At 47.9% G+C, this 13,299-nt stretch overlaps 1 protein-coding gene across 1 annotated transcript in view; it reads right to left on the bottom strand.

Moving 5' to 3' along the window:
- Positions 1-13,299, bottom strand: part of TIAM1 (TIAM Rac1 associated GEF 1) — a 164,491-nt gene that overhangs the window by 103,970 nt on the left and 47,222 nt on the right. Inside the window, exon 3 of the mRNA XM_080919023.1 lies at positions 2,614-3,587. Within this exon, the coding sequence (XP_080775149.1) occupies positions 2,614-3,576 (963 nt within the window). The 5' untranslated portion in view covers positions 3,577-3,587. The remainder of the gene's footprint in view (positions 1-2,613; positions 3,588-13,299) is intronic.

Raw genomic sequence — 13,299 nt, 5'->3', positions numbered from 1 at the left:
CCAAATGTTTGCCAGCAGCTTTTCCCGGTGGGAGTAAAGCCGCTGCCAGGGCTGTTAAGAGACAAACTGCATCACCAGGGCCGACAAGGGGACTAAGAGCTATGATTCAAGCTTGCTAAAGAGGTCCCTTGGGTCAAAAACTTTGAAAAGAAAAAGAAGAATTCTTTTCAAGGAAGCTTCCACACCCACTGTCTCTTAAAATACACTGTTTGGAACACAGTGGGCTCCAACTTAGACTAGGAATATGTGGGTGGATGGATAGTGTTGTGCATAATTCTGGGGTTTGTTTCAAGTCATTAAAGATCCTTACTCAACATATAATGTCAATACCAAAATAATACTTCCGTTCATTTTTTTTCAGCTCCACAGAGGGCTTCCAAGCCCTTTTGGCTCACCTAATACAGCCCTGCTGGAGGATGGTGTCACTCTCCTGGGACAGGGAAGGAGCTATAGGAGGAAGTGACTTACCCAAGGTCATCCAGCGGATGAGCAGACAAGCCAGCATGCTAATGGCCTTCTTAGGATTCCTTGCCTGCAGCACGCTGCATTCCATTAAGCGGTGGCTTTATGAGACACCGCGCTTAGATGATCTCACTTCTGTATATTAACTTGGGAAGCCACCAGCCAAGGGATGAGGATTTGACATCACAGTCTCCCAGGAGAGTTCGCAGTGGGGCTGGAGCCAGAGGGGAGCTCTCTCTCCCTTTGCCCCTCTTCCATTGGGTGGCTGGCATTTAAGGGCAGCAGCATGTGAGGATAAGTCGAGGTCCAGCTATCTCTCAGTGTTCCAGGACACAGCTGGCAGCCCTCGCCAACCTTGCAGAGGGCACCGGCTAACTGAATCAGTCCGGGCAGAGGGGTTGCATCAACACACCCTTCACTAAGCTCAAGGCAGGCAGTGCCAATCTGATGGCATAGTTTCATGGCCGCCCTTCGGTGCTTTTCATGGGACACTTTGACAGGTCAACCGTTTAGTAGTGACCCTCAGGGTCGTTAGGGGAGCACGGGTGTTAACCTGTCACTTTATCTCGCCTTAGTTATAATCTCAAACCAGAGAACAGAGAGGTTAAAGTTCAGGTGGTGTCTCTTAGATGCACAGTTCCTGCTCACCTTCTCAGATCTGGGCACAAATGTCCCACAGCCCGAGTCATCTACCCACACGGCACCGCTACCAATGAATGCTGAGCGCTACACGGGTGACCAAATTCCCTGCACCTGGCTGCTTCCTAAGTATGAGGCTCCATGACTCATGGATGATCACCCCTACTAGGGTGGCCATGTGTGCATCCCTGATACAGAGGATCTAACACAGAACCTCTTGCAAGCCACTGAGCCAGAGTCCCCAGTCCCAATACCTGCACTCAGACAGCTTGAAGAAATCAAGGCTTGAAAATAACTAACTTGCCCAGAGTCAACCAGGTAGGGAGAAGTAAAGGGTCTAGGAGACGGGCTTTGGTGTCAGCAAAACCCACCTTGAGGCTTCTTCAGGAAGAAACTCAGTGCCACTGCAGGCCCGTCACCACCTGGTCCATCTTAAAAGTAGCAATGCCTGTGCCCATTTGACTCAGACTGGCCAGGGTGCAGCACCGCCCCCTACTGGGCAGGTCAAGGTAAAGGCGCCTCTTCAGGTCACCTCGATGGCCAATGTCATTCAAAGCAAAGGAGCCCGCCCACTCTTGGATCAGAAGCACAGTCCACTACCCACTTCCTAACCTGGCCAGCATCCCAGGTTCCCCAAAATCTGCCACAAGAAACAGTAGCATCAGCAATAGACCAAAGCATGCAGGACCATCTGACATTCACTCCTGGTATTATCACCAGACAAGCTAGTGGGCCATCCTCCACTAGTGAGAGAGACACTTTTCACGTCTCTTACAAATCAGCTCAGACCAGCTCTCTCCAGCCCTGTACTGCCAAGTGAGCCGGCTAAGCCTCTTTAGCCCCACCTTTCAGAGGGAGCCTCTGGAAGTCAGGGTTTGCCCAAGGTCAAACAATTTGGCTGCAAACTAGAAACCGGGAACCCACCCACATTATTCCTTCTGCTACAACCTCCCTCCAGAGACGGGGCTGGCCGCATCGCAAGGAACAGGAAATTGAAATGGCTCCCGGTAAGACAGCAAGCCTGCCAACACCAGAGAGAAGCGGACAAGTGACCACAGACTGCCCTGAATCAAAAAGGCCTCTTCCAAAGAGCTGCCCACAGGTTTCTTCCCACCTGCTGCAATGTGGATATGAGCTCCGAGCGCCTGCAACCCACCATGCCTGCTTGTCCAGAGAGGATGAGGGGACAAAGTCCCACCAGGGAGGTGTTCTGGAGGGACTGAGTTATCGGGCAGTTTCCCAGTATGAACTTAATAGCTCTGATGCCATTCCTAGAACAAACACCCTCCCACCCTGCTACATACACACCCCTCAATCCCCACCCATTACCCAAAGAAATGTAAGAGGGGCGCAGCAGAAGCTACGCCAGCTGCAGCAGCTGCCAGACAAACCGGGGCACAAGCCGATTTAAGGAAGCTGATAAGAGCAAAGCATGCACTCTAAGAGCCGAGAGCTACTTCCAAAATTCCCAAAGCAGATCTCTGAGGTTTTTGTTTTTTTTTTTTTTTTTACCTGGGTGGTTTTTGCTCTTCTGCCTTGCATAGTCTTGCTAAGGCTAATTTGTGGGTTGGTGGCGCCTTCGGAAAGACAGTGCGACTTCCTACAGGGAAGTGTGTTATAGTTACTGTACGGGGGAGCTTCCTCAGCAGCAGCCGGTGGCATCTTATGCTTTGCAAGATCCGGAATATCCGACACCAAATTCCGGCAGTAGCTTGAAAATCTGTTCCTCGGTCCTCCGTTAGCCTTCACCCCAGAGTTTTTCTGAGCATACAAGTCACCCAGGGAGTTGGCTCGCTGACAGGTGCTGAGCTGCCGAGGACTCGCCTCTGTTTCCATCCCCCGAGCCTCCTCGCAATCCTTCTCTTCCGCGGAACCCAAGATTTCTTCGTTGCTTGTTAAATGTTCTTGGCTCAGATCTGAGAGTGAGAATTCCAGGCTGTCCTCCCGCCAGATGTCGGCAGATTTGGAGCGTTTCTTCTTAAAGCTCGCTGTCTCCATGAACGTGGGCCCATTGGATGTATAGGGACGCTGCCTCCTGCCTCCCTCAGCCAAGTACGCAGCGTCATCCCCGTAAAGCCGGCTCTCCTCCGAGTCTGGCATGCTCTGCACAGAGGCAGCCGTGAGGACGATGCTGCCGTCTACGCTGGGAGTGACAGAAGAATCGGTGTAAGATACGGGTCTCAAGCCCATATCTACTCGGTCCACCCAGATGGGGTCCCCGAAGTCGTCTAGGGCGCCTTCTTGAGAGAAGGGCTCCAAGCCATTTTCGGCCAGGGACTGGGGGATGCTGGGGGTGCTGCTGGACCGGGTGCTCACTTCAGAGTTCCGGTGGATCGCCTTCCCGGAGGAAGCATGCCGTGTCCTCCGGGTCTTGTGTGACAGTCGCAGGGAACGCGATGTGTGCTTCCGCCCCAGGCTGGCATGCTTTTCTCCATAAAACTCGTGGTCTACATTTTGGCTTTCTGCGTTTCCCATGGTTTTATGGTCTATGGCAAAGGGGAAAGAAAAAGAATGAGATAATTGAGTATGTATTAAAATGGGTATAAAACCTTAAGAGTAAGGGCTTAGAGTCAGGATGAGCAGACACTTTGGATACGGGGTTAGGTAAATAAGGACACTTACAAGTGCTTTGGCCTCATCCACGGACACGGACTGATACCTGGCAACAGGTTAGAAACCCCTCATCTATTGAGATAGACCCCAGAGAGGTGAAACACTCTCCCAAACTCAATAATGAGAGGTGTCTTTGCCCTTAGAAGCCAAGAGGTCCAGGTGCTGCTTGTGTGCAGGTGACCGCTGCTCACCTTGGCTCTCTTCTGAAGCTTCACAGCAACACAGTAAAGTGAACTCTCCCTGAAAAGTACAAAGGAGCATTTTCTCTCCCTCCCTGCCAGCGCTTCTGTTTGCTTGGTTTTACTTATGCCATTTTATCTGCTCCATAATTTGGGGGAGATGGACTTTTTTTTTTTTTTTTTGTCTCTTGTTTTGTTTTGTTTTGAATGTTATCCACATCTCAAAAATCAGTCAAAACTAGGAAGCTTCAAGATGCATATCTAATCAATTTTTCCTAACGTTCAAAATCATAAGGAAAACAGACTGCTACCGTTCACTTCACAGCTGCTCCGATACCTCTGATGTGTGCGAGGGCAGAGGGGAGGGGCAAAGGAAGGACAGAATGCAAACGTCGCTGCTAGGCAGCTGACAAATGGGTTTAAATCCGGGAGCACATCCAACCTGTGAACATGAATCTGGTACACAGTGGCTCGAAGACAGAAACACACTCTGTGAAACCAGCAAATGTGATCCAGCCTAGTGGGACGGTCCAGGTCCACTCAGAACTCCCAGACCACATCCCCAACTCGATAGCACAATGCTGTCACCTGTATCTACAAGAAGTGGGGGAGTGGGGGTTCTTCACAGCTTCACAACTGTGACTCTATCTGCCCTCTACCCTTGCTCCAGAAGTCTTCCCATTTCTCTTCCAAGTGTATACACTCAAAACAACACACATGAAAACAGATCAAAGAAGAAAACTAGGGTCTCCCTGGGAAGCCCTGCGCTCCACAGCAATGAGATTCATGCATTCAAGAGACAGTTGCTGAGGACCTAGCATTCTAGAAGCCAGAGGTGAGCAGTAAATGACAGAGATGCCGTCTCTACTCTTATGAAACCCATCTTCTGCCACGAAAGGGACACAGTCACAAAGACAGCAAAAGGTGCCCAAGGAAACAGAAAATGAGGTTGACGGCCACAGCAAAAAAGATGGAAATGTACTAATGTAAAGCGCCTTCCTATTGGTCCAGAAATCACTACAGCCCCTCAAACATGGCTTCAGCTCTGACCAGATACCTTACTGTACTATGGCACACTAGAAAAAAGCCCCAGGTTATGGTGAATTCAGGGGTGACTCATCCAGAGACCAGAGGTTGAGCTAGCACTGTACTAGAATATTCCCACTCAGCCACGCCTCATGATTCTCTCCCAGGAAAGATGACCCTCTTTTCACTAGTAGATGCTCACACCTCTTTGGCTGATGTCTCTAAGAAGAATAAGGAAAATCAAAAGGTTGATGGTCCACGTAAGACCATGAGACATCTTAATTCCTTGTTACATGTTTTAGAAGCATAAGCAACCACAGATTTCACTAACACTAAAGGCCATGGCCAATTTCCTAGAATTCGTGTGTTATTATATTATTTTATTTGCTTTTGAGGGGTTAGGAATCCAGCCTAGAACTTTGCACATGTCAAACACATGTTCTTCATGGAGCTACACACCATCTCATACAGGTTTCTATCTTCAGGGAAAAGGAGAAATCGGGTTTGAACTGGGGGCAGGGGAGGCCCATGCAAGCTAAGCAGGTGACACCGAACCACCAATCCTAGCTCTTAAGTTTCCAAAACGCTAAATTAAGTGTAACGTTTTTGTGTGTTTTGTCAATAAGCAGAAGACTAGAAGAAGTTTCGAGCCAGTCAAGAGACTCACACGGGTTGGAATTAAAAGATGGAAAGAGTCATAAGGAATGGACGGAGTGGGAAGAAAAGTGAAGCTGTCTTCGCTCTGACCCACCGGCACCACACATCCATCACGCACCTATCACAAGGGCTGCGAATAAAAACCAGAGCTTTCTGGATAAGCTTCCTTCAGCCAAGAGAAAACTAATCAACTTAAAAGCCCCCAAGAGAGGGTTCCTAAAGGAAATGGCCTAACATGCAAGCATTCTAACAGACCATGCATCACATTGACAACCCCGCAGGATTAATGGCACTTTTAGTACGATTCTCTTCATGTGCCAAGGTAGGAAGGAAGCCACTTTTATCTGTGGTGTAAGAACTTAAAGACAAGTGCCAAATCTCCTAAATCCTATCAGGACCGGTTCCCAGGGGACGACCTTGGCACAAGTCAGCACCAAAGCAACAAAAGTTACGAAAAGTAAGCTTCTAGGGGCTCCAGAAGCTCTCCTCAACTGAAAAGCTGCCCCCTGAAGGCCCCTGTAGGGCAGGTCCGGAGTGAGGATGGACTCTGTAAATAACATGAGGCTGAATAAATTAAAACTGCTCCCTTGGGAGGGAATGAACCCTCCCGGGCAGGAACCCCCAGAGCCGCTGACCCGTAGCTTGGCTCCCACGCAGGTAAGATGGCAGCCACCCCGTCACCTTACTGTTCCATCCCACCTGCCACTCGTGAGTTATTTCAAACACATAAAACCTGGTTTGTCGTGTGTGTGTGTGTGTGTGTGTGTGTGTGTGTGTGTGTGTGTGTGTGTGAACAGCTTCGTTAAAGTGGCCTTTTAAAAAATTCTCTCCAAAAGATCATAAACTCTGCACTGGGGCTACAGAGTTAATAAATACGTATCTATGTATCAAGATCAATAAAAGCCAGAGGTGATCAGAACCTCAGATAAATCCCAAGTAAGGATGAAAGTCCTTCAGGCAGGAAGGACAGATATAAGCATACGGGAAGACAGATAAAAATGCAGAAATCTAGATTAAATACATACTGCCCCACCAAAGATAGAGGTTTAACATCCCTAACCTAGTCAATATGAGGCCCCAGGCAGAAGGCTGAACACTTTTCTTCCCACAACAGGTTGTAGTCAAAACACAGATGCCTTAAAGATAGTAAAGTCAGCCTCAGGCGGTGTGGGAGATGTATATGAAATACAAAGGAATTTATACTTAGATATCTTGAAAATCTGAAATATCTAAGTCGTTTATATCTAAGGTACCTAGGGCTGGTATAGCTTTCCACACTGAAATCTCAGTGGTTCTTGGGCTTCCTTGGTCCATCTTAGGGCCCTACTTGTGTTCTTCCTTCTGCCTGGAATCCCCTCCTCCTGCTCACTAATTCCCTCAGGTCACTGACACCAGGGGACGCCACGGTGTCAGCAGAAAGGCCTTCTCCGGCCTTTGGATTTGAAATACCACCCTCTCCTTCTGAACTCCACCCTGATACCTTCCTCAATGTTTACCCTAATAATGCACATAACACAGAGGCAGTTCGTTTGCTTATGACCTTAATTCTATGCTTTCCCACAAAAACTGAGTACCAGGAAAGCAGGACACCATTCTTATTTTGTTTCCTCTTGCTCTGGGCTCCTGATGAAGGAGGGTCCCAGTACAGAACCTGGAGAGGAGGAGGCGCTCAGTAAAAACAAACAGAAATAATACTGAAAACAAAACACACTAAATCTAGAAGGTGACAGATCATAAATAAAGTCAGACACGGAGGCTGGAGAGATGGCTCGGTGTTTAACAACACTTGATGTTCTTACAATTCCAAGAACCCACAAGGCATCTCACAAACACATGTAAGGACAGTGGACAGTGCTGCCCTCCTCTGGAATCCTCGGGTACTGCATACACACGGTATATAAACATAGATGTAAGGGAAACACCCATACACATAAAATTTAAAATTACAAGACATGCTGCCCTGATCTGTGAACTGTACCCCTCCACCATGCCCCCCCAGCACCGTCTCCTTCCAGTGAATCCTGCCTGCACTTTCTGTCCTCCCCCTGGGTTTGAAGCTATCTGTGGTCAGGGCCACAGGTTTGACGTGCTCGGATCCCAGCCGATTAATGGGCTGGAGCAACATCTCAAAATGGTAATGTGGACTAGGAAGGTCCAGGGAGCCCAGGGTCTCTGGGGACGGAGGGTTAGTGGCAGAACAACTCGGGGGCTTCTTTATTCTCATGGACACCATAATGCCATAGGCTTTCCGGGGTGACTATACTAAACGGGCCTTACGCTCCATCAAATTAAATGCACAGAAAAAAGCTGGGAGTTGTGTTTAGGAAGGCTATCCAAATACACAGCCCTTTATTACAGTGTTTCGCACGCTCATCTGGAAGGAAGGATCGATTGCTTTTCTAGGATTCCCTGGCTTTCTGAACCCATCTGACAAAATGATACAGAGACTACATTACATACTATCGCTGTAAGATAAAGTGATCCCGATATTCCAAAGGGCAGACAGGCCGACAGACAGACAGACACACACACAGAGACAGTCAAATCCCTCATGTCTTACCATACTTATGAGACATGTAGCTGAGAAATAGTTGATGGATACCCCTTTTTAAAATTTGTCATGACTCTGTAGGGCTTAGATCTGAAGAAATACATTTGTAATCCTCCCAACCCCTTCTCTTTGACCTTGAAAACGCACCTAGAACATTCTGCCATCTCCTCAATAAACTAAGTAATGGAGGAGCAAACAGGCACTTAGTAGGCAGCAGAGAGAACAATGTTGAGGCAATGCAGAGACAAATGCCCCAGCTTTGCAAATAAAGGGGGATTTCTAGGGACACAGCACTTGCGTTGGCGTGATAGGCAAAAAAATGAATTGCTAACATTTGCCATCAATAAGGAGCAAGGTATGACTTCATTCCATTGGTCACAACTAAAAACTCTACACCAAAACTAAATAGGACCAGCCGGACTAAAGAGTCCAAACTTGAAGAAGACACTCTTCAGAGCAGGCAGTACTTTCTTTCTTAAGAACCATGGGCAGACCCACTGCTTCTGAGCAGGACTAAGATTGGTCTCTGGAAGCCAGAGAATGTGTGGGGACCTCAGGAAGTAAAAGAAGGAAAACAAGTTTCTCCTCATGTGTGTCTTGGGCGCACATGCATGGGACTGGCTCAAAACAACCCAGAGAAGGCTTAAAGCTGCGCAGCCCAAGACTCAGACTGGCCCTTGTGGTCACAAACATGGCACAAGCCCAAAGGATCACAGCAAAGGCTTTGAATACTTGGCAGATGTAGAAGTGTGAAACAGTGACCAAGAGCTTGAGATCTAAATCCTCCAGCCAGCCCTTGACTTTCCGACTTCTTGCAGGAGAAAACAGCCACCATACAATCCATGTCCATCAGGAGGTTTTCAACAGACCCAGAATCTCACAGCATAATCTTCAAAATGCCCTTGTAGCATTCCAAGTATCTAAGAAAGTATAACCAGCTCCCGTGGTAAAAAGCCACCAACAGATGCCAAACTCCGGTGAGCCCAGACATTGGAATTGGAATGCAAAAAAACAGCTATTGTAATTCTATGTTCCTCAGGTGAAGGTAATCCTGACTGAAACACATGAAAAACGTAACTGCTAGGCCAGGCAGTGGTAACCCACACCTTTAGTCCCAGCGCTCAGGAGGCAGAGGCAGAGGCAGAGGCAGAGGCAGAGGCAGAGGCAGAGGCAGAGGCAGAGGCAGAGGCAGAGGCAGAGGCAGAGGCAGGTGGGTCTCTAAGTTGGAGGTCAGTCTGGTCTACAGAACACTTCCAGGACAGCCAGGCTAAGCAGAGAAACATTGTCTCAAGACAAGAAAGAGAAAGGGAGAGGGGAGGGGAGGGAACTGCTCAGAAAAGCAGAATGCATTTTTTAATTTATTTTATGTCCATGGGTGTTCTGCCTACAGAGGTCAGAAGAGGATGTCTACTTTTCTTGTACTGGAATCACAGGCTCATAGATGGTTGTGAGCCACCATGTGGGTCCTGGGAATTGAACCCGGTCCTCCGGAAGAGGAGTACACGCTCATAACCTCTAGGCCATCCCTCCAGCCCCCCAGAACACAATTTTCAAAACGGTATTGTATAAAAGTCCGGGTCACACACACAAAAGCCTGCATAGTCCTGTAAACCCTTCCTTCGAGTTGCTTGGGAACACTTTAGCCCTCTGAAAACAATCTCCTACTATGAATTTAAGCTAGGAAAAATCCGAGCTATCATTAATATTGGATCGGGTGGCAAATCTCGGATGACCTAAAATTTATCATGTATATTATATTTTTAAAACACCATTTCTTAGTACTGTAAGAAACAACATTCCTGTTTGGTCAAAGTAGTGATAAGGAAGAGTCTGGTAACTTCGGATGACTGGGGGCGTGGCAGGTGAACACATCCTTGTGAATAAACACAGCCCTCCAGCACTAAGATTATAAAACCATTTTTATGACTTACGATGTCTAGCCCACTAATGACACCGGGGCTTTCTGTGATGCCCCTGGCAGACAGTAGGATGTTACATCCCAGAATATGAGGACAGGCAGGTCGGTGACCAAAACCCAGACAGGAGATTAGCTGGCTGGCCGCAGCCTGCCCTGGCCAGGAGTAAGCGATCAAAACCATGATCCCACCATCAATATTAAACTTCTCTGGAACAAAACTCCTCTTACCTACAAATGAAAACTCGATTAGAGATGACGGCTAAGCCACACTAGTAAGTAAATATTCCCTACCTATACCCAGGGGAATGTGTGAAGGAGTTACTTTGGGAGGGGTGCTTAGAGGGCACGAATTTTTACCACAGTGGTTTAGTTTTCTGTAGAGGGTGGTGGGACTCAACCCAAGGTCTTGCACTAGGTTAGGTAAATGCTGTACCAGTGAGCTATATCCCTACACAATCCACTCTGTTAAGAGATTTAGTTTAACTTTATTTATGTGTGTTTTACACACACTCACGCGCGCGCGCACACACACACACACACACACACACACACACGTGCTCAAGAGTACCGGTAGAGAGCAGAGGACACAGGAGCTTGAGTTACAGGTTGTTGTAAGTCGCCTAACATTTTGACACCAGCGACCAAAACTCTGGTCCTTTAGAAGAGCAGCAAGTGCTCCTGAGGACTGACTCATTTCTCCAGTTAAGGAAAGACAAATAAAACATATTAACACGTTTTAAGTCAATGATCCCCCCCCCATCTCAAAGAGTAAAGATGTCACACTCCACAGACGGCTCCAACAACGTAAACTCTGAACAGACGGCTTGGGCAAATGTCTGAGATAAGGAAGATACTCCCTAGCTTGGCTCTCTGGATCCTTCTACTTGGACCTCATCACATCACCCCATTATTTATTTCTGCAGAGCCCCCCCCCCCGCCCCGACTGTATCTTTGCATGAGTTGGGCAGTTGCACACTTCTCCGGGCATGTACACCTTCGTTTCGCAGAAACTGCAGTCCTGCAGAGGGCCGCAAATATGAACTAGATTGCAAGGTTTATAATCTACGTGAGACAAACCCCACTCACATCTTACTGCAGTCAAAAGTTAACTGCACAGGCCAGGTTTCGCTTCTCCGGATGAAGGCAGTTCGAGCCCCAACCGTGAGCTCACTGATGGCAGATGAGGGTTAAAATTATTAACATTGCTCTTCACTCCCCCGAGGCACCGAGAACTTTATTAAAATAAATGCAGTGATTACCCTTTCGTGACTGGAAGACAGACCTCCGAGGCCGAGGTGGAAAAGATGAGATGTATTTATTTCAAAGTTAAATTTGAAGCGAGGGAGAAAAAAAAAAATCCCAAGACAACAGATTGCAAATTTAAAATTAGATTCTGGTGGGAGGTCTTGGTTTCAAGCCTGTTTTTTCCCTACTGGATGCTGTGCCTGGAGTGGGGGGGTAAGGGGGGAGCTAAGATTAAACCGAAACGAAGCTTGGAAAGTTTGTACTAATTCAATACAATGCATGAGCAGAGGTTTTGCCAAGTCACACACACACAAATACCCCTAACCCAAGAGACTGAACAGGTTTTACAGCAAATAAGCCATGATCTTCCATTTAGATTATTATTTTGACTGTATTTATCTCTGCTCTTTAAAGACTCCAAAGCAGGAGAGTATCATTGTTTTGAGGTTGGGATTGGGAACAGCTTTGCCTTTAAAAAAAAAAAGAAAAGAAAAGAAAAACAAACATAATCCAATATAAAGCCAGTGAAACTCACAGATGAAAGACCCCGAGGGCAATTCCCACAGGAAAAGAAAAGACTTCACAGGTACCCGATCAAGTTTCCCATTTTATTTTGGGTTAACACTAATGCCTCTGAATTGTTAGATGCCTGCAACTCTAAGCCACAGAGGTAACTCTGAATCCCTTTCCCACCACGTGTATCAGGCACAGCAACTTCAGAGGCTGTACTCCACTGCACACGCCCCTCCACCTTGGAAATCCTCCTCGGCCACAGAAATTCGCAGAGGCTCAAACCTAACACGCAAGAACCTCCCTTCAGAGGCGACAGCAGTGCCCAGCCCAACTGGCCCCAGGAGCGCTGTGGCATTTAGATACTGAGGCTGGCAGTGGTGTCCGTGGCTGGAGTTGGGGGCGTGTGTCAGCACCTGCCCCACGGGGTGCCCATGGGGGTCTCACCTGAGTCTGGGACAATGTGCCAAAAACCTGAAGGAGAAAGTCAGAAAGGCGGTGGTCAGGAGGGGGAAGAGCATGCTTATTGACTCGCTAAGGTCAAATGGAGAGGCTCAGCGTTTAGCTACAGGAACGCGATGGCAGAGACACGCACCAGTGCTGGCGTAACTGTACGGATGGTCAGACACCCCTGAAAGCTCTGGTTTTAACCGGTCGGTGGATTCAGGCTTTGGCCGACGTGAGCAGGTTCCTGCGGGGATACTGTTCTTACAGGAAGGGGAAAGGGACCCTCCGCATTCTCACAGATCCCACTGATAAAGAGAGTAAAAAAAAAAGCTCTGTATTTGGAGGCGAGCACAACTTCATTCTACAAACTTTCCTGCCCTCTGCGTTTCTTTAATACGGCAAACATCACACTCAGATGAAGCTCATAAGGAAAATGCAGAAGAAAGAACCTAGGTAAAATGTATAAACAATTCAGTAAAGATTAACAACAACTTGACAAAGACGGCTCCAAGAAAGGACATTGCTAACAGGCTTCTCTGTTTCACACCTGAAGCCGACCTTCTGAGGAGAAACTGCAGCCACTCAGCCTAGCACAGAGGCCTGAAGTATCTTGGAGTGACCACCTGTTACACCTAGTGGCCATTCCTCTGTGTGCTGGCACAGCCAGCCACCCACCCTTGGTAGTTTCAGCCAGATGGGGGCCTGAGCTGGCTCACAGTGGGGACACAGAGAACCGCGTGGAAAGGAACCACACAGAGGCAGTAAGTAAATAAATGTATACGTCCACACAGAATGGAACAGTGCGTTTTGTTTCTCCTTTATCTCGGAAAAACGTGCTGTTTAGCCGTGAAGCCCGTGACTCACGTCGGCAGGAGAAGGAACTGAAGTTCTAGCCGTACCCCGCTATTAACCCACGGTGTGTGCTCCCATAGCCATCCTGCTCACCCCCTTTTCCTAGGCACCCTCCACCCCCACTCCACGGCTCTCTGCAAATATCCCAAATTTCCAAGCGGCTCGAGAATTGCTTAGGAACTGGCAGATATTAATAAGCA

The sequence above is a fragment of the Micromys minutus genome, assembly GCF_963924665.1.
Source record: "Micromys minutus genome assembly, chromosome: 7".
Taxonomy (NCBI): domain Eukaryota; kingdom Metazoa; phylum Chordata; class Mammalia; order Rodentia; family Muridae; genus Micromys; species Micromys minutus.
This window is presented reverse-complemented; position numbering and strand designations above follow the sequence as displayed.